This window comes from Phalacrocorax aristotelis, chromosome 1, assembly GCF_949628215.1.
Source record: "Phalacrocorax aristotelis chromosome 1, bGulAri2.1, whole genome shotgun sequence".
NCBI classification, from domain to species: domain Eukaryota; kingdom Metazoa; phylum Chordata; class Aves; order Suliformes; family Phalacrocoracidae; genus Phalacrocorax; species Phalacrocorax aristotelis.
Genome location: NC_134276.1, coordinates 212,153,595 through 212,175,617, shown reverse-complemented (window position 1 = coordinate 212,175,617; position 22,023 = coordinate 212,153,595). Strand labels below are relative to the sequence as shown.

Genomic DNA, 22,023 nt, shown 5'->3' with positions numbered 1-22,023 from the left:
TGTCTTAATTACATATGCTGCAAATCAGCTGCTGTATTAGATGGGAAGATCAGACATTTGACCACAGAAGCAGTATTGGCAGATAAAAAGCAGGAATATTTCAGGAATTTACCCTCAACCTAATGCAAGTCAGGTCATCCTTTCCACACTAGTGCCTTTTCAGGTATTGGTTACAACTTTATAAGCAAATTTAGCTGAAAATGACATTTTTTTGATCCCTCATACTTTAAAAGTATATTATGTCTGCAGTCCCCAGAGGCCTTTGAAACCTAAAATATCCCTTCTGCACATTGACACTACTTGTACTTTTTAACCATGACAGGCTACTAAACATACAAGCAAACGATCTTTCAGCAACATTGAACATAACAGTTCTCTGCAATAAATTTCCTTTTTGCTTTCCCAATGCCATACATCAGGATGACATGTAAAAATCATTTTCCCCAGCAACATAAATCACAACAACATTTTTAAAAAATTATCTGAAATTTTGACATAATTTCACATTTCCTGTATTGTACATCTTCATTAGTAATAGACCGTGAATGTTTCCACAGTACTAAGATTTGCGGTATCAATTTAAACAATAAAATTGGGTCTAATATTTTAGATTCTGACACAAGCCAGAACATTTCAGAAGAGTTATGCTTCCCACATTGAGTTGAATATAAGTAGTCAGATGCCACACTGCACTAATTATCTTAAGTCTCCCAACTAATCATTTTTATCCCAGCATTAGCCAAAATTAATGGAGCAAACAATAATTATATTTTAAAATTCAGCATTAATGATGTAAAGTCTATTCCCAGTTTAAAGAGTCACCAAAACAACAACCATGCATACTCTGGGAGGAGTTTTCTAAAGGTACTCTTCCTTTCTGAGGAAGCTGTTTCATTTCTTCTCTAGGTCTAAAGAAGTTACAGTTCTCTAGTTACAAAAGTTTCATCTACCCTTCTATTGTTTTACTGGCTAAAATAAAAAAGTTTCTTCCTCTACACAGACAGTCTTTGAATGCTCTGACATACACACAGTCCAACTCATCATTTAATTACACAGCCAATTTAACTGATTAAAACAGGAAGAAAAGGAAGGTTTGTTTTTGTGGTAGATGTTATTCTGCTAGTTAACAAGACTAAAAAGCTCCAAGCCAGCTCAGAAAAATGCCAGCACTGACTCAAGGTGGCAGGATTAAAACTTCACCAGCATCATGGGGAAGAAGCAGCAGCCCGCCTTGACCTGCCCAGTGACCACAAGCTATTACCTAATGGCTGATGCCACGCTCTTGCTCAGTTAAACAGGCTGCTGAAACCTTGCTGGACCTTGCATGATACGGAGAAGGAAGCGCTTGCAAACAAGCGACAGATGACCAGTTACTGATAGCATTAGTTTTTACCCACCAGCTACACGTACACTTCCAGACTTTCTTTTTTCCTGCCTTCTCCTGGAAGAGACATCACAAGGCGGCCAGATATTAGTCCTTCCCCAAAAGCGTGAGAAAGCCAGCCTTCAGCCTCCGTCCACACTTCAGCCTGAGCCTCCCAGGTGCCAAATGAGTGCTCTGCCTATTCGGGCACAGACACTGCATGAGGAAACCTCAGGATTTATTTTGATGTTTTAAGCTCAGTTTCACCCCAGTGCACAACAGGAAAATACAATCTTAAATATTGTAAAAGTTCTGGCAAGATGAAAAAGCATTTCTTGCTCTATACCAGCAAAAGCATACTGCACTAGTTATTACAGGCTCCTGGACAGGCTGTTGTGATCCACACCATACAGTGCGGATTTAAGGCGCCCCTCCACCTGCCATAGTGATCCACTGAAGGGAACAGCAGGGACCACAGTACCCGTTACATAGGAGCTGCGAGACCCTTCTGTATTCAACTTTAATTATAATCTTGACATATTAAAAGTGTGTTCATATAAAATTCATACAAAATTTGGAAGGGGGGGGAAGACTGAAATCCCCTCCGAATATTTGAAATTATCTCAAGTGTCACGCAGCACTATATCCATGTTTTTTTATGTTTATAAAGTGGTTATAGGAAAGGCTGGAGGAATAAGAGACAGCAAAGTGAAGGGTAAACAAGTTTGTTGAGCAGCAGAAACTGGGGAAGAAAATGCTATCAGTTTCTTCATCCTTGCTACGAGAAAAGGAAGTTAGTGATAGACAAGAAGCTTCTGTTGTTTTCAGTTTCACTGATCGAGGACTGGTAAACAAAGCAAAGTAAACAGCCATGGCATTTCCCATGCAAAACAGGAATTAGGGCCTCGGAGGCTGTCCTGTGGTCTTTGGGTCCCAGCCTCAAGCCAAGGGAAAACACAGCTGAGCAGCTGCTATAAAGCCCAGCGGCAAACCCACCAAATGGAAATCAGGTTACGTTCATACTGGTATTTAGCAATACCAGTACGAATTTGTTTGATTCTATTTAGTTTGCATCAGCTAAAATACTGCTTAATATAAAGCAAGTTCACAGTTTGGTTAAAACAACACAAAGAAAAAAAAGAAAAAACCTTTGTGGCTGTTTGTCCACAAAACACTGTACCAGTAAGATAAACCTTCTGGCTACATTATATCCACAACCTTTGTTTCAATTAATTTTTGGTAGATGTAGCACCTAATTAGTTTTTAGATTTAATCTATCCATAAACTTAGGAGTCTGGCAAGAACAAGTCTGGAGTTTTTTTCCAACCTCTGCCAGGAAGATGGGAGACGTCAGTTAAGCACAGACAACACCAAGACGCCATCATCACTGAGAGGCAAGCACAAAGCTGCAGTAGTATAGGATCACAAAACAAAAATTAAAAGGTTTCTGCTTGAATATTTTATTTTGAAGAATAACACAGGTTAATCAGAACAGAATTCTCCACAGAGGTTATACATCTCCTTGAAGTAAGAGATCACAGTGAGATGTACCATTTAGCTCATTCTGTAGCTACTCTGTTGTCTTATGTGAACAATGGATATTTGTAAAACATTTTCAATTATTCATTTATTCTGCTGTTGCATAGAAACTGATGCCTTTAGTAACCAGTGTCTTAACAGATATATCATTAATACTTTCTTTTTACTGGTTTATAGGAAAATTACAAGCAGTGAGGTACCTTAATGACACTGACAAACCTACCGTCAAGTTTTCAACGCTACTTCTCTCAAAAATCAATAATTTTATTTCAGTACTGATGCAAGATGAAGAGCTACAAGCACATGCTGCAAAGACCTTAAGAACTTTCTCTTACAAGACAAACACACGGTTAATTCTAGTCTAGGCCTTGAGCACAGGCATCAAGCCAAAAATCCATTTATTTGTTAATTCTTAAGTCAATGATGCAGCAAACGTATTAATGAAGATCCACTTTTTTACCACTATGTTCTGTTACCAAAAAAAAGAAACAAAAACAAACAAAAAAACACCCAAAAACCCACAACAAAAGAACCACCACAAACACCAACAAAAACAACCCCCAGAAAAATGTGACCATTTGTCATAGACTCTTATATCTCAGCAGAAAATGACCTGAAATGGCTAAAAAGCATTTCTGAACTTGGTACACAGAGGAAAGTCTACTTCCTCCAGTCTGAACACTGATGCAATACTTTGGCAACACCTATTCCAAGTTACAAGGATTAGCTCTAGGATAACACACAAATAAAGCCTTTTATGGATTTCAGTCCTGCTCAATAACCTGATTTATTCCAAACAGATTGCTCTCAACCTCTGCAAATTTCATATCCCTTACAGACTCAAAATCCATATCTCCCAAAGAAGGGCAGACACAAGATGTCCTCTTTATCAGAGAGCAAGGGGAACAGCATGTCTGTACACAGTGAAGCACAAGCTGAGATTTAAACATAGATCCACCCACTGTCTGTGCTGTGCCTGTATACAAGCAATTAGGATATTCAGCACTTTGGGGAGGAGTCAAGTTCTCGTTTGTGCAGCCTGGATGGATCAGGAACAACAGGGCTAACTGGTTACCCAGCCATCAACAAAGCATCAGAACTCACCTCCTCACAAGATGACAGCTTTGAGCTCTAACTACAACCATCAGCTGCAGATAGGAAACTTCCTGATCAAAATACTTGGTATGCCTGAATTGCTTTTAAATACTCTTTTTGACTTACAGATGTAGCCACGGTAGTCAGACAGGAAACCTTCTCAGGAGGCACAACACTCAATCTAAAATTCATCCACCTCACATGAAAGTTCAACTGAAGCTTCATCAGTGAAGTTAAACCCAAAATAGTTTGCAAGGGAGAAATACATCTTGGTTATGAATTTTGGTCCCCTCTTCCCTTACCACTGAAGACACGTCTTCAGTACGCTTTAAAATTCCAACTTTGCTTTTCCAATGTTACTATAAACAAAACCAAAATACCTCCTTAAAACAAGGAACTGTAATGCAATAAACCAAGGCACCAGCTCTGCAAAGGTATGCCCAAAAGGTCTAGCAATAGGGTAGGAAATGAAGAGGTTGAACGTAACAAAGGTTGCTTCAGTTACAGCACTTTGGAAGGATTAAGAGTTCTCACTCCAGTGGCTTCAAACGTGATGAAAATCCAATAGCCTTTCATCAACTCTTCCCTCTTCAGCAGAAGTACAGTTGTCATCTGCAGTCACATATTAAGCCTGAACATGACTGAAAATTACCAGGTGTTTCTCCTGTTTGAGAATATTTTCTGAAACTGGTTAATTTAACAGCCATCTTGCTATGACAGCAAATTCTTGAAAGACTTTACAAAGAACTCAGCCTACATTAAGGCTGGGAGAAGAGAGAGAATTTTCAACAGCTTTCGGTGCATGTTAGCCACAAGTACAAACTTCACTATACTTCGTCCAGAAATTCTGCTCACTTTTTCCCTCCTCACTTTCTTCCCTGGCAGAGAAAAAAGGGTATAACTACTGAAACACTGTAAAATTACTCACACCTACTCTTTATTTGCCAGTACCCACTGTTTTGGAAGACCACATCAAATCTAAAAATTGACAATAGGGACCAACAGTTGAGATTATTGTGCTAATGTGCTATAAAAACATAGAAAAATGAAAGCAGGAGAGAGTACTTTGTACCTGAGGTACAATAGGCTGTTTAATCCCAGGGTAACATTCAAGCCATCTCAGACACGTGTTGTTGACAGGTTTCTCTGAAAAATGAGTCAGATGCACATACTGGGTGAAGTTCTCCCTCTGATTAAAACACTACCACAAACAGCTATTATTCTTTAGGTACTGTTGAGCTGAGATGGTGTTTCGCTGAATCACAGGCTCCAACACAAACTAAGTCACATCTTTTTCAGACAAAAAGGCAGATTTTTGAGGAGTTTAAGCGAAGGCACAATACCTGGATTTGCAACCCAACTTAATCAGGTTTTACTAAATCAGAAATTTTTGGTGGGAATGTAATGAAAGGCTACTACTGTTTTGACTGGTCCAAATCTATTCTGATGCTGTGGATGTAAGTGAAGGCTATAACACATAGCCACAGCAGCCAGAATTTCAGGGCTGAGGGAAGTACAGCCTAACCGCTGTGGCTTAGCTCAAGACACTGCAGCTTGTATCCTGACACACAACACACTAAAGAGGCAATGACCTGTATAATTGCTTTCTGGTAATGCACCACCTTCGGAAACTAGAAAAGCAGAATAGTGACAATTTGCAAGTCGTGCCTAATGAAAGGTACAAATGTGAACAGTACAAAAGAGGATACAGGGGGGAGCAGGGGAGAATGAGATGCATTATTCAGGGAATGGCATTTTGAGAGGATGATGTACAGAACTGCCAGAATATAATTAGCTGGCAGGTTAAAGCATGTGGAGGTCATCATCACTAAGGGGTAAAGGACTTAAAGCCAATAGAAAGGGACTTTAAAACTACACCTTGCATCACAGGTATTTTAATGCACAAAATTACAGGTCAGCAACCCCAAAATTAAATTAAATAAATGTAAAAATTATTGAGCTGCTCTAAGTTTTTACTATCTGCAACTAATTCCATCAGACTTGAGTACCAATTTCCCCATTGCCTTGCACCTGTTTTCATCCTTCACACCAGTACATTATTTTATAGTATTTTATATCTCCCTGCATACACAAGCAGTGCTGAAATGGAAAAAAAAAAAAAAAATCAAAAGCCGATGGAAAACTCATGGAGGTTTCCTTTCCGCAACTATAGAGGCAAAACAACTGCACAGGCTTAGAAAGATGGAGAAGGACTAGGACAAGAAAAGGTTGTTCCAGAAGTTAGTGCATAGGTGTCTACTGAAATATAACTTTCTGAACATCAGAACTCCCATGAACAGAGAAAAGCACAGCTATTTCCCAAAGCCCAGACAACTGACACCTGTGGGGAAAAACCAACCAACCAACGACCACCCAAAAAAACCCACACTTACCAGCACAAAAGGGACACAAATAAGGTGACTCTAGATTACTTTCATTTTAAAATAAACGTTACAGCTACCTTTTAAGAAGCTCCAAGTTAATCAATAAGGATACCATACAAATCAGGCGCTGCCGTATTTATAAGCTACTGCCATGGTCTGACTGCCAGATACAATTGCTGTGTGGTGACTTCAGGGGAGGCAAAAGAAATTTCATATTCTTAGACAACTACTTCTCAGTGAAATTGGTATGCCATTACTACCCCAGTACCAGGCAGATCCCCGATACATCATCTAGCCATCAGTATTTTAAGTTCAAGCTTGTAAATTCATGTAAGTAGAATACCAAACAGGTACAGCCTTTTACATGGGACTACAGCATTTAGACCAAATTTTAATTGAAGGACTTTTCAGATTTGTCTCACAATGAAGAACAACAGTTTGGAAACAAATTCATCTGCAGTTGTTTTAATTGTGGAGAAAAAAAAGATCATTCAATACAATGAAAGAGAACTGAAATAGTTTTCATGTTACAGCAATTTTGTAACATCTTTGTATTAAAATAAATTATTCTCAAATCTGAAGCTGAAAGATGTTTGGGATTTTTTTAGTTTTTAATTGGAAACAACTGTGTTCCCACTAATAAGAAATCTATTAACTCAACTGATGAAAGCTTCACAACAGATAAAAGGCAGGCAAAAATAGGCTGGGGAGGGGAAGCCCATACAAGATACTGCAGAAGAGTTGTTTTAAATTTAAAAAGATCAGAAAGTGCCAAGAAAAATAGCTTAGTCAAATAAACGAAGTCCAAACCAAATCACTATTAAATAACAAGTATACAGCAGCAGAAATGTTTAAGATATGTCAAATAAATGTTGTCTTCTCATCCATCCAGCCCCCCCAAAACCACCTCATGTTCAAGCGTATTCCCATTAATGCTAATTTGATTATCTCTTCTAAAAGCTTCCCATATCATGCCATTTCTGTAGCTAGGATGCAAGAGAGATTTTGTTGAGTTTTCCAGCTCATACCTACTCAAACAACATACCTAATGGCCATAATAACTTCAGTAGTCCTAACACTTACCAGCTAAAATCACGCAAAAAGGCCACTGGCGTACCAATAAATACTGTTTCAAAACAACTACTACAGATCAGTAGCTGGAAATGTTAAGAAGTTGGTTGTTTTGTTTTTGGTTTCGGTTGGGGTTTTTTTGACAAGCTTATTTTTTAATATGGACAGATTATATGTAGCAATACATTAAGAGAGCATAAAGAAAACCATAGGAGGACATCATTCAGACATCCCACCCTGGATTTACAGTGCTTGTTGAACATGTCATTGCTTTTTGTCTTCAGCTCTGCTGAAAGTTACTGCTCCGGGCTGTGGTGGTAAACAAGGTCATGTGAATGCACTGTAATCCGCAACAAGGAAAAAAAAAAAAAAAAAACAAAAACTGCTGAATTAGCTCATGCTACCATCACTGGGTTTAGGGGAACTTGGACTGGAGAAAACTTGCAGGAATACGTTTGCAAAAGTTAAGTTTGTCTGCATCCCTGGCATAGCTGTAGTGGGTTGACCCTGGGCTGGCTGCCAGATCCCCACCGAGGAGGCTCTCACTCCCCCTACTCAACAGGGCAGGGAGAGAAAATAAGATGAAAAAGCTGGTCAAGACAAACAGGGACATCGCTTACCAATCACCCTCATGAGCAAAACAGACTTGGCTTGGGTAAATTAATTTACTGGCAAATAAAAACAGAGTAGTATGGTAAGAAACAAAGCCTTCTTCTCGCACTCAACTTCACTCCTTTGGTCCCAATTCTTCTACCTCCTCCCCACCATGAGTGGTGCAGAGTGATGGGGAATGGGGGTTGCAGTCAGTCTGTAAGACTTAGTCTTTGCTGCTCCTCCCTCCTCACTCTTCCTCCGCTCCAGCATGGGGTCCCTCCCACAGGATAAAGTCCTTCATGACCTGTTCCAGTGTGGGCTCCTCTCCAGAGGCCATGGCTCCTGCCAGGGGCCTGCTTCAACACAGGTAGTCCACAGGCTGCAGTTTCCTTCAGGGCATATCTACCTGCATGGGATACCAGCATGGGATTCTCCAGGTGGATATCTGCTCCACTGGTAACGTCGTGGGCTGCAGGGAGACAACCTGCTTCACCATAGTCATCTTCATGGGCTGCAAGGGAATCTCTCCTCAGGCACCTGGAACGCCTCTTCCCCCTGCTTTCTCACCAACCTTGGTGTCTGGAGCCTTGATCCCCATGCATTTTTCTCACTCTCCGCTCTCACAGCTGCTGCACTGTGGGTTTTTTGATCCTTTCTTAAATATCTTATCACAGAGGTGTTATCAGCTTCACTGATGGGCTCAGCTTTGGGTCCATTTTGGAGCAAGCTGGAACCAGCTGTGTCCACCATAGCAGGCAGCCCCAGGCTCTTCTCACACAGGCCACCCCTGCTACCAAAACCTTGCCCATGTAAGCCCAATACAGTGGCCGACTAGACACTTTCCCATTAATTTAGCACTTAATCTTGAAAGGCAGAGCATATACAAACACAAGTCATAAATATCAGTCTTTAATACATTGATGTACAATCTCTTGATCCTCATTCTGCCCCTAAAATATCAACCCGACCAGAACTTCCACTTATTCCTAAAAAAACCTCATTAAGATATTCTGTCCAATGTCAAGAACATAAATCTGACATAAAAGACTACTGATGTTCCATGTAGATCTATAACTAGCATCTTAGTTTAGATTGGAGAAGTGCTTTTGGAGCAAATCTCCAGATCACCTCTACTTACTGTTCTTCAGTTTGTACTGGGAAGCAACATGGAAGCATGCAAAACTGGATTACTTCCAGATTAAACTATCTGCAAGATGCGCTCCTAACTAAGTTTTGTTCTGCCTAAAGAATAAGCCCAAGGTTTGATCTAGTCTGAGAAACCTGCTGAAACATGAAGGGATGTTGGACCTTCAGTTTTCCTTTCCAGATCTATTACTACAGCGCCATGCTACTTGCTAACACAGACACAGTCTATAGGCTGCTGTCATGTTAAATACACAGCCCAGGCCCCAGTGCAACCAGTCGTCCTTTGATTTGCCTAAGCATATTTGCTCATTTTTCCCTTTAGAGCCTATTCGCGCTATTTATAGAATGGCTTTACATTCTTCCTGGTTACCAGACAATGATTTTTAATACGTTTCATCACTACAAATACTCTTCTGCGAGGCTTTATACATTATGTAAAATAGGCAATTATCACTGCACAGTTTAGAAGGTCATTCTAAGGCCTATAAACTAAATAGCAATGGGAATTGGAATCTGTGTAGCTTTTTTTAATTTTTCATCTATAGATTTGGCAAGCTCCAAACCAGCATTCATCCCACATTTTAAAACCTAACTAGGGTACTAATTCATAGCACAGAATTGACAAAAACATTTTTATTGATCTACGTATCTTTGATTTGTGTAACGTGTACTCCACACAACAGTCTGCAAACATAACATTTTCTTTTACTGAGTGATGAGATGTGGTGGCTCCAGGACTCGATGCAGCTGCAGCATAGATGGGGAAATTTTTCAAAACATGTTAAAGTCTTTTCAATGTACAGCTGTCGTGAGAAAAAGGGAAGGATTAGTCAGGATTTTTTTTTCTTTTTAGAAGGAGAAAAACTAGGACACAGAGCAACGGTGCAGCCATTTATCCATCACACAGCAAAGTGCAACGCCTCGAATCATCAGTATATCACACACTGGGGAGCCCTGGAAGCATCCCAAAAACACCCAACACTTGAAAGTGATGAAGAATTGTTCCACTAATCCAAACAATGGACTTCAAATGAAGCAGAAAATATTTCTCTAGAAAAGATCACAGCATGCTCATGGTACCAAAGTCCCTTCACTAGTACAAACAGTATTTCCTTTTCTATCAGAAAGAGGAAGTCTCAGATCGAAGCAACTTCTCACATTCCAGTTAAGACCCATGACCTCTACTATAACTGCTTCCTTCCGACTACTGCTATTTCCCACTCAAAAATTAGGTTTAACAACAAAAGCTATGCTTCCATTCTATCTGTGACAGAAATCAGTGAACAAAAATTATTAAAATTCTGAAGGATATATTTCTAAAAACAAGCCTGAAACTTAGCCCTAACATCTAGAAAATACTCCTAACAAAAGGGTGATAAAAAATGGCATGGAAAAGAGTGACCTTTAGTCAAATTATTTTGGGGAAAATCTAGCACATAGTACAGACTAGCAGACATGGTGAAGCTTGCCTAATCACACTCAGGCTCCCTCCACCCCCACCCCAAACCCTCACATATTAATCTTACCTGGTACACCACATAAATCTCAAAAGAAAAATGTCTCATGTAAAACAAGGAAAAGAAAAACCAAATACTTTCTCCTTCAATTTCCATATTGAATACAAATATTTGCCAGGCAATAAATGCAGGAAATTTTGTGCAACCTGATTAACCCATAGCTTACAGGCCTCTGCCACTTGCTCTTGGAGAAATAATGGAAAGATTACATGTTGACCACATTTAGATGTAACTGGTGCCTGCAATGGTGCAAGGAGAGGAAGGCACAGACATTGCTAATACCACTATGACATGAATGCTGAGAAAAAAACCCATCTGATTTGTATATTAAGTAGAAATGTATTTTTCAATTAAGAATTAAAGCAAAGGGAAATAAAGGTATTTATTTTCCTACCATCCCACTCATATTTCACTAATATCTGCATTAGACTACTATCACATAACGATCACCTGCTAATGTGCCACAGGAATGGAGCATCTGTATTTTGATAGTGTGTCATCCTGAAAGCAAAACAGCGCCACACAAAGAATAGTTATGTTTAAAAAAACCACAATAATTCAAAAAACCCACACACAGTGGGAAGGGAGGGAGGAATATCAACCACTGCACACAACTTCCACTCCCTAAGAACAAGCGGTTTCAGTATCATGATCATACCTGGTTTAAAAGCTACAAAACCCCCGAAGTCTTCAGAACACCCTGAGACTAAAAGCACAAGTAAGTCCTATACGACTCTTCAAACAACTCTTGTAGATTTATTGCTCAAACTGCAAATTCCATGTTAAGTATGCACTCAAGCTATTTCCAAGTGGCAGTAGAAAACACCTGCAATCCAGTAGCAGTACCACAGTGATATCTAGCAAAGAAGGGTATCAAAAGAAGTCTACAAGCTGAATATCAACAAGCTTCTCCATACGAACAGAAACTGCTCACAAGGGCTGCAGTCAGCGAGCCCAGATTCGTTTTACAACAAAGTCCACACGCGCACACAGAGCCCTCATAGCTGGCAGGTTCCATGATTTATATCACACTCACCGCCGTGGCCTGCAGTGAAGAGTTAAGTGACCGAGACTAACAACCATGACACCCGATGCAGGTGTCACACTCTCCTCCAGGAGAGGAGTACGTGCAATGAAGTGTTTTCATCTCTATTTTCTTTTATTTGTTTGTTTCCATGTAATAATGCTATGGAAGATAACAGTAGGAAAAAGAAACCTGCATCACCTGGGACATGATGCAGAAGGTAGTAGGGTTTGTTCTTTGGGGAAATCATTCCCACCAAGGACCTGACCCCTCCAGGTACAGCTAGAAAATGCTTCATTAGCTGCTTTATTAGCACAGACACAGCAGCAGTCTTGGGCATCTGTGTACTTATTTTCTCATTTCCACCAAGAATCTAATTAACTGACATTAAGTTTTCTGTTTGATCTGGAAATTCAGTTCAAATTAACATTTTTATGGATAGTTTAATACTAATGCTGACAGATAATTTCTTTTAGAAGAAGTTGCTTGGACTTGCGATAAGAAGACAAAACACAGGAACCTATTCCACTGAGAAACCCGTTTGGGTGGTTGTTTTTTTTTTGCTGTTAGACATGACTGAAAAAAAAAGTTATGTTATCGGATTTGAGAAGTCTGGATGCTTTGCTTGCAAGCCATACCAAAATATCTAGAAGCTCAAGAGGACATAAAAATACTTTGGCGAAGCCAGTTAATATGTCCAGGAAAGTTGTGAATTGTCAAGATACACCACAACACTATCTAAGCCACCCAAATGCTCTAATTATCTGTTGTAGAAAATCTGGTGTAGCTGAGACCCTGTCACTTTGAAATATTTACCACATTTTAAGTTATTAAAAACAAATAGGCAAACATACTAGTATCTATCTCTGCCCTGTTGCTTACTCCTATGCACTGCAATGTAATGAACAAAAAATATCCACCTTAAGCTGTAAGTGTATTAAAGAAATTTTGTGCAAGCTTCACAACTAATAACTACGGATGCTAGTTTTCACATTTAATGTTAGATTCCAAGGTTCATAAGCGTAAGGATAAAATACTGGAAACTCAACAATTTAAGGAAAAAAAAAAACAGATGATCCCTTATTGCTTTAATGTACACATCTCACCAACACAAATTTTTGTTTAAGAAGAAACAAATACACTTTGTAATGTCAAATAAAGTCAACATTACATTTTGAGAGTCTACAAGAAGAAAAAAGTGTTGTATATACTTGAAAATAGCATATGCACAATTGCCACAATCTTACCAAAATCTAGGTCAGAAAAATACACTCACCTGAAGTATGGAAGTGCAAGACAGAGAGTGAGGCTTGTTTTTCTAGGTCCTTCATGCAGAGCTTCCCAGCGTTTTATCAAGTCTCCAAAAAAAAACTAAAATATCTGGGCTTAGCTCTAAAATTCACGTCACAATAAAAGTACAAGAGTAGCTACAGAAGGAAAGGTACAGGACACAAATGCCTTTTCACCATGTTTGGATCCAGGCTCAAGACCTTGCCTCTATTCCAAACATATTGGACAAATGCCTCAGGCAAACACATCCTTGTCTCGGTTGCAGTATCACTGAAACCAGAAATCCAAATACATTCATCCTACCAGCTCAAGCTCTAAACTATGTAACCCATTAACCTTCTGAAACCTTAAGCAAACACTTGAATGAATCCCTGACTCCCCACACACAGCTGGCCTCTTTTTCAAGAAACCCAATAAAGCCACCTTGTTTTCAGTTGGTCTTTCCACCCAGCTGCCAGGTCCCGGCTGCTGCAGTGAAATCAGAAGGGCAATTTTGTGTGAGTACTGCTGCTCCAGGTCAGCAACAGTCCTGTGCTTTACACAAACTAAGAAGTCCAGATGGATTTAACAGCATACATCTGCATATTGCAACAAGTAAGGATTAAACTGATCCTCAATACCACAAGTTTTAAAGACAGATTTAATAAAAGGCTTCTTTTCTCTTGTTTCCACTTAGCTGGTAGCTAGGACCAAACCAATGAATTTTAATTGTAAAAAGCTCTGAAGGCCACACAGGGGCATCCCACCACCCATGGGATTTAAAACCACAAGATAGCCTATTACCAGAAGAGGATATCAGCAACTTGCAACCATATATCATCAGGCAGTCTTTCTAGCTTGCATGTTGCTTGCTTCTATTTTTTACTATTGTCTGCCAACAAAAATTTTAACCAAAGCTATACATATATTGGAGATTTTTGACATTAACTGGAGAAGCTTGTTTAGACTCTTGAACATCAGTGAAACCAGTCCAGGGTTTGCAGCTCACTATTACTTTACACTTCACTGTCTTTGGATGAATTGACAACAACCACAGCAGTCAGCAATTCTAGCATGTGAACAAAAAACCCAAATAAACAAAAAACCCAAAAAAACAACCAGCACCCAACCAACTCCTTTCTAGATTTTTTTTTTTTTTAAATGGACGGTTTCATCTACAGGACAACAACAGTGAACTATGTAGCTACGTACAAACACACACACCCCACACACCCCCAAAGAAACAATAGGTTTTTTTCTTGGAGTCTCTTTCTTGTGGGTGTTTGGGGGGGAACAAACAAAAACCCCACCACAGCAAGTCAGATCAGCTTCACTGATGCCAACACAGCTCTGCTGATTTATATCAAACTGAATTTCTGTCCCATCTAGCAGAAACATGTTCTGTTTTTCCCCATTACATTACTGCACTGTTCTTCACTCTTCATTCTTTTTCAAACGTACTTTTTTACAGGAATATTTTATGTTAAGCTGCCTCATTTCCCATAAGCTACAAGTAAGAAACCTAAAGTTGTTTTTCAGGATTATTGAGAATACCACCATTGGCAATTCACGGGTTTAGGGTTGTATGTCATCCCCCCTCTCCTCCCCAGAAAAAAACCCCACACATATTGGAATAACAAATCATGGTCTGAAGCTGGAGACCTGTTGTCTTTGCTGTGCTTTCCTTCTTGTAAATCAGCTCATTTCAGCTGACTAACATTACTGCATAAAGAAAGAACAAGTAGTACTTCATTTTTCTCTAGTTCCTCTATAGCTAAATCAAATTCAAGCTGTCCGTAATAATTTTGTTAAGCCATAGATCAATTCCCAAGATACGTCTAAATACTCTGTTAAATTATGCTACCTACCTAATAATCAAAGACCAAATAAGCAGGCTCTAAAGTCAGTCATTAACAGCTACATATGGCTAAGCAGCACTCCAATCTTTCCTAATCACTGCATCTGGCATCATGCAAATTGGAAGAATGAAATATTTTAAACCTTTTTTAAATAAAGTAAAAAGGCAATAAATTGTCAGGATATGAAATGCAATAGAAAAGCCATGATGTATGTACATCCCATGAATGTTATTACTATTCAAAGTGAGAAATAGTGAATGCCAGCCACAGAAATAGAGTATTTTAGGTAAAAATCCTCCAGACAAGTCACTGTGTGTCCAGTTGTTCAATGACCCAGCTGTGTTATTACTTGCTTGTGCTTGCACCATCCTGAGGTGGAATCCCTCATCCTCCTGCAGTAACAACTCTCAGCAGCACTTTACCATCGCATCAGCCAGCGCCACCACTGAAGGAAGGCCCCATGTATTTACTCACGTCCCACTGCTGGCTCCTCCTTTGAGCTGGACGTGCCTGTCAACCTGCATCACCAACTGGATTAGTTAAACTGATTAAAACTAACTGAGATTAAAACTAACTCAGCAAGAAAGAAAAGTATAGTTTAATTTGGATCAGCTTTCCAATTCAAATCACTCTGTGGCCATACAAATGCTTGTGAAGCTCTACAGAGACTTGAATTAGGAAGAGGAGACAAAATGATCCACAGAAACAGAGCATGAGTGCATCTTTAAGAGGAATCATTTATGCTGTTATTAATTATCTGTGAAACCACAGCAGAAGGCCTTGCTTTAATACAAATATAATAATGGCAGTAGAGCCTGTTGAAATACAGTTAAATTTTGTCACATTGGTAGAAACTTAGCCATGGTAAATAATGAATTGAAGCTGTTTATACGTACTGATGAGCTGCAGAATACAATAAATTATCATGACTGCCATGGGCAGAATTTCATATTTAGTGACACAAAAAGAAGATTTAACTCCCTGCTGTCAGACTTGGCAGCTCATTGAACAACTTGCCAAGTTCATTTTTATTTTAAATAATAATAAAATCTACCATTCATCCACATTCTGGCCTTATGAGAAAAAGTTCACTCATCTCCCCTGTCCATTCTACCTCCAAAAAACAAAGTAATTTAAGAACAGGTATACAGGTCTAGAAAGCCTCTACTTTTATCCAGCACTTCTCAGTTAAAATACCCAGCCTGGATTGTAATAGTATTCCTTCAACAACAAAATACCCATGACTACCCAACTTTCGCTCATATTCACATGAACTGTATTAACACTGGTTGTACAGAGGGACTGCTATAGTCAACAATCTGTCTTCAAGCAAGAGGTCACATTAGATTGTGACCATCTCATCTACTCTTTAAATATACCAATTTTTCATACCAGCTTTTGCAGGTACACTTGAATGAGGCAACTTATTTTATACCTCCTAGACACAGTCCAAGGAAGCTGAAGTTTTTCTTAGGGTTCTTTCAACCAAAAATACCACTAAATAATGTTTTTGTCAATCAGAAGACACTGCAGGGTATGACAGGTGATTGTTTTCAAAGAATAGATGGAGGAAAACTGTATGTATAATGAAGTTTGGAAGATTCAAATTGGAAGAATTCTTGAAGGAGCTCCAGGAGGGACAAAAACAAAAATCTGAATTCCATTTGATGGGTAGATGGAGATGGCTTTTCTTCAGATATAAGAAAAAAAACTATTTATGCAGAATACCACTCGGGTTTTATTAACAACTTTAAAAAGAAAAAAAATCATCCAGAAATTATCCAGTCCTGCTGCATTCTGTGTTGTGTTCAGTCTCCCTGGATGATAACAGATGATTAGCCTGTGAGGAAAGGTGCAAGATCAGGACAGTGGGAAAAAAATTCTGATATAGGAAGTTGGCACCAACAAGACACAGGCAAAAAGACGGTGTATTTTTTTTTAATACTCCTGAAAGAAATCTACACAATCTTTGAAAGCGTTAATGATTTGTTCAGTATTTTGAATTTGGCTCAGGAGTAACAGGGAGGCAGAAGAACTTTCTTCAGAAAAATAATCATCTTATCATTGGTTTGCATCAGAAAGTATGCATATGCTTTCATAACTTCCCTTGCTCAATCCAATTACACAAAAAATACCAGTTATCATGACAGTTCCTGCATACAACAACCCTTTGTGGGACTAATCTAGAGCTCAGTGAAAAGAACATGAGATTCTCCTGTGACTGAAAACAAATCAGGATCTTCCATCACCTGGATTGGAGGAATAATCACAGAAGATGCACGTTGGGCCACGATGTACACCAAAAACTTGAAAAATTGGGCCAAGCTTAGCACAAATAAGACGCTGGTCAACAATGGTGAAGAACTTGCTCCAGAAACTCTTTAAGAACTTTCCAAGCCCTTAGGCTGCATGCTGCATTTGATCAGCTCATGTGCATACCTTACTTGCAATCAAACAATAACATATAACTCTGCTCTTAAGATAGTCCAGGGCAAAAATTCAAGAAGTCTTAAGATTTTTAATTTAAATAGACATTTCCTACACAATGTTCATTGCAGACTATAAGTGGGACAATTCTAAAGTAGCGAAGCAAATTCCTATAAGCAGACACTGAGAAGAAAAAAAATTTAGAAAAAGTAAAAAATGGTTTAGCACATACATAAAACAAACGTCACTTAAGAATAAAATACCAAATTAAAAAATCCTAAGAAACAGAAAGGAAAAAGTACATAATTCTTTCTGAATGAAAGCAGAAAGTTAAAAAAGAAATTAAAAAACATTCAGGTAACCCTGAAACTTCCCATAAGAGGCAAAATTCTCAGCCTCCTGTGCAAAGAGAAACAGAAAAATCAAGAGATGGAAGAGTTTCCACCGTTTCACTAGTTACCTTGAGGGAATGCATTTGATTGTACCTTTCCCCTACCATCACGAAAGGTAACAAGAAAATACCATGGCTACTTGATGTGGGACCTTTATTTTATTTTCTTCATCTTGTAACTAATCAACTTAGTCCAATCCAAAAGAAATAAACCAAAAAAAGATGCCAGATTTCTTCTTGCCAAGTCTAAGTCTGCAAGATAAGGTTCTACCACAGTACCATCTGCAAGTGAATTCACACAGTAACTTCCAAAGCTCGAGCTATCACTGGCACATTTAAACATGATTATCCTCGTCTGGCCCAACATTTACGTATCTCGTAGGCCCACATTTCCAGAATGGAAGTTATCTTTGAAACTGAAGATAGCCATAAGCTTTGTCTGAAACCTCAGAGGCCGAGGTAAGATATATCGCCTAAAGAAATTAAAGGATTCCTGATGAGCATTCCCTTTGGCTTACAGCCCAAATACTGCAGCGACCAAACATGTGTCTCCGCTTGCAATCTGTAAAAACCTCAAACCAAAGTTTTCTCTCAAGTATCTACCTCTTGCACTACAACACTGCATGACTTTTTAATTCTGTTATTTCAATTTAGTTGTCCCATCTGCTAGGAGCATTTTAATACAATGTCTCCTTTTATACTGTAACATCAAGGTTATGTTGACAACTAAACTCTGCTGTGGCCACCTGTAACCGGAAGGAGGGGGGAAAGAAGTAAACATGAATATTTCTTTATTAATTTTAAACAACTTGGATTTCAACCAGAATTTCAGTGACAGAAGAAAGAAAATAATAAATTTATATTCTACATGGATTTCTCTAGGAGAAGTAACATTTGAATTATTTCTTAAAATTCACAAAGGTTTCAGATCTTGCGAAATGTTTGGCTTTGGATTAGAATGCTTATCCAAAGAATTTTATACTGGCATGATTTAGGACTTTATCCAAAAGACAGACTTTGAATTTCTTAAACAATTTATGAGATTGAAGTCCTATAAAAATAAAATAGCAACCTCTTCAAAAATTTCTTTACTTTCTTTACAACTTCATGCTCACCTTCAAACTTAAAGAGTATGTAAAGTGTTACTCCTTTAACAAATAAACCGACTAGAAGCAATTTTTTCCTTTAACTGACCTGATGTTATCTACGTACAAGTAAGGGTCTAGACTTTCACAAAACTGAAAACCATAAAAAGCAAATAAAATACTCCACACATTCAGCTTTCACTGCAATTGGAAGGCTACTGAACAACTGCAGAGTGGGTGTTTGGTTTTGTTTGTTTTGGTTTGTTTTTTTTTTTAATCATGTCTTAAGCAGCACAGTAAGATTTATAAAAAAGGATGGAAGCGTAAGAGAACACACCAGAACTTAACTGTTTCACTCATTGCATGTATCAGTAAGCAAGAACCCAAGAGAGTTAATGAAGGATTTTCTGATATCAGCCTCAACAGTCAAAAGACTAAAAATGGAATTATAACCACAGGTTGCAACTGGGACACAAGGTGGATACTCATACTCACACTGTTTAACTCTTTGCAGGATTTAGCCTTGTATTTGTAAGCCACCTATTTATCACATTCTTATGATACAGAAAGTGAAATTTAATTTAACTAGTGGCATGGGCCACGGCTACAACAGAAACAAACTCTGGCCTTTAAAAAAAACAATTAGACTCAGCAACTTTGGCAGGCTGTTCAACTATCCCATTAAATCCACATCTCAAACCATGAAATGTTAATAATGGGTTTCTTTTAAACAACATTCTGTAGGAATTCCTTCTGCAGGGACTGAATTTTCTCATCCACAGTAGCTATGCTTACCACAGACCTTATAACAAGCTTCTGTTGTTGAAACGTGGGATCAGAAAGACAGTCTCTTGGCTAGTAACCATGTTTCTAGGTCTCAGCCTGAAAATAAATGTTGGGAAAATTGGAGGCGAGAGGAATCTTTTCCCCCATGACCTTGTATACTATTTATAAAAATAGTTATATAGTTAGGACATTCATTCAATCTTAATGAAGAAAAGTTTAAACTAAGTACAACACATGAGATGTGCAATTAATACTTTATACTACTTTGTAACATTTGTCTCCTGAGTGCAAGCTAGGAGTTTGCTCTTCTTCCACTCCCCACGTGCAGTGACGCTTCTGCAAGTATCTGTTCAGTTTTTCCAATTTCAGGTTCTTGAGTTCCTATTTTTCACAAGGGACAGAGATTTTACAGAAAATTTTCACACAAGCTGAAAACAAATTAGTTTTGGACTTCTACCTAATAAATTATATTCTACTGATAAACACTTTAAAGGGAGGAAGAGGACGCACCCGAGGAGCGGGACTGAAAACCTTTACCATGTACCTACACCAATTTGAAAGCATATTGGTAAACACTGCACATATCCCTCATGTCTCAATGAATTCACCTCACATTCACACTGGGCTTCCTAGCAACTCTTCCTTTACAAATACATTTTTCCATTTACTGAAAACAATCATGAGAATGAGTCATTTCGGTAGAATACAGTCCTTCACATACACCAGATGCCTAATGTTGCATGCTGTGAAAAAAAAAAAAAACCCACACAACCCTAATGCCTACTCAAATTGCTGTATTTATCACAAAAGTCTGTCAGCATTTTGCATCTTTTGTAAATGTTTTATTCAGAATGTTTCAATTTTTTTTAATGTTAAGAACTTAATACTGCTTGTCAAAACGTACTACCAAGTTTTGTAAGAGCTAACATCTAATTAGCTCAGTTACTAGCAGCTTCAGAATACCCCCCAAACAATTACCCAAAATTACTGTCTTTTAGCAAGGGAGAAAAAAACAAAAAAAACAAACCACAAACTTTAAAGCTTTAGAACTCAGAAAACAAGTATTTCCTTATGTTGCTCAAGGGTTTCCCTTCCAATCCGCCGAATCTGCTCCAATAAACAATTTTTAAAATATTTTTGGTTTTAAACCTGTTCTTGCACTACTTCTACAAAAATCAAGCCTGACTAGCTAGCTACACACAGAATAGACAAGTAGAACTCCTGTCCCCTTCGTTCTTCTCTCTAACTAGTGGAGCGTAAGTACACAAATCAAAAAATAGACAGTGAACTGAAATCAACTAATTCATTCTGATAAAATTATAAAACTCTTGGGTGGGATGGTCAACCAGTCACTGCAAAATCTAAAGTAATTAGGAAGCTTGGTTTTATGAAATGCATGCCTTTTTTTCAGAATAAGAGGATAAGAGCAGAATCCAGTTCTACCTTTACTCATTTGGTTCTCTTACAAAGGTGTTTCATTAACTAAATCATTAGAATTATAGCAGCCCGATGTTATTAGATGAGTGACTTGAAATAAAGGTACTTGCCTATAGCCACACATTACATGTAAGGGCAGAACAGAACAAAGACATAGTAACAGGCAGACACAGATGCTGTAGATCCTAAATTATTCATGACCTATTCAACACAAAATAAAATGGTCCTAGAAAATTAATTCTATTAAGAAAGGAATGCAATTTTTAAGACATCTCTACCAATTATTTAGTTCCTCTACAAACCATATATTCAGCAAGTGCAAATAATTAAGATGTAGAAGTAGATTAAAGTGTTTGATCAGTTCCTAATTAGATAAGTATGCCACATACCACAAAGGATGGCACTACTTAAGTGAGGAAAAAACAATAAACATTCAACACACTGAAGACAGCAAGAAAAGCATTTCACATCAATTAATTTCAAAGAATAATTGAGTTTCGAGTAAGGTTTTGTACACTTGCAGGAGCCATTTCCAATTTTGAAGTTAGTTGTAATCTAGAAATAATCTCACTGTAAAACCTAAGCAGCAGTGCAGCTGTGTTACGTTCAGTCTTTTTCATTTCCATAAGCACTAAAAAAACCTATTTTTGCTTTTATTCTCATTTAGAATATTAAGACTCTAAAAACTATTCTGATGGGATTACATGGAATACAGTTGCTATTTTCACAGCCTGAGCTATCCAGAAAGAAAAATGTTTTTACCACAGAAAAATAAGGAAAAGATCTTTAGAACAACAGTAGCAGTTACAAATGCTTACATAAACTCCATCTTCAGCATAATAAACGTCATCGGGATTCTCTTTGGGAAAGCTGCAGTTGCAAAACGATAATAATTAGGCTCAATATAGTTCAAAGCCAATTTATGGCAGCTGTACATGCCACAACAAAGAACATCTTTAAGTATCAAGTGCACACTTAATTTAACTACAACCAAACCCCAAAATATTTCTGATTTACAGCAAATTACTCAGAGCAC

The 22,023-nt window shown here is 38.2% G+C and overlaps 1 protein-coding gene across 9 annotated transcripts in view; it reads right to left on the bottom strand.

Moving 5' to 3' along the window:
• Window positions 1–22,023, bottom strand: part of USP6NL (USP6 N-terminal like) — a 129,598-nt gene that overhangs the window by 83,703 nt on the left and 23,872 nt on the right. The window contains exon 1 of one of the 9 annotated variants that reach the window (XM_075081615.1): window positions 13,010–13,079. The exons of the other annotated variants lie outside the window; for them this stretch is intronic. Coding sequence (XP_074937716.1) covers window positions 13,010–13,064 — 55 coding nt within the window. The 5' untranslated portion in view covers window positions 13,065–13,079. Of the gene's footprint in view, window positions 1–13,009; window positions 13,080–22,023 lie in introns of those variants that run through there. 9 annotated transcript variants of the gene reach the window in all.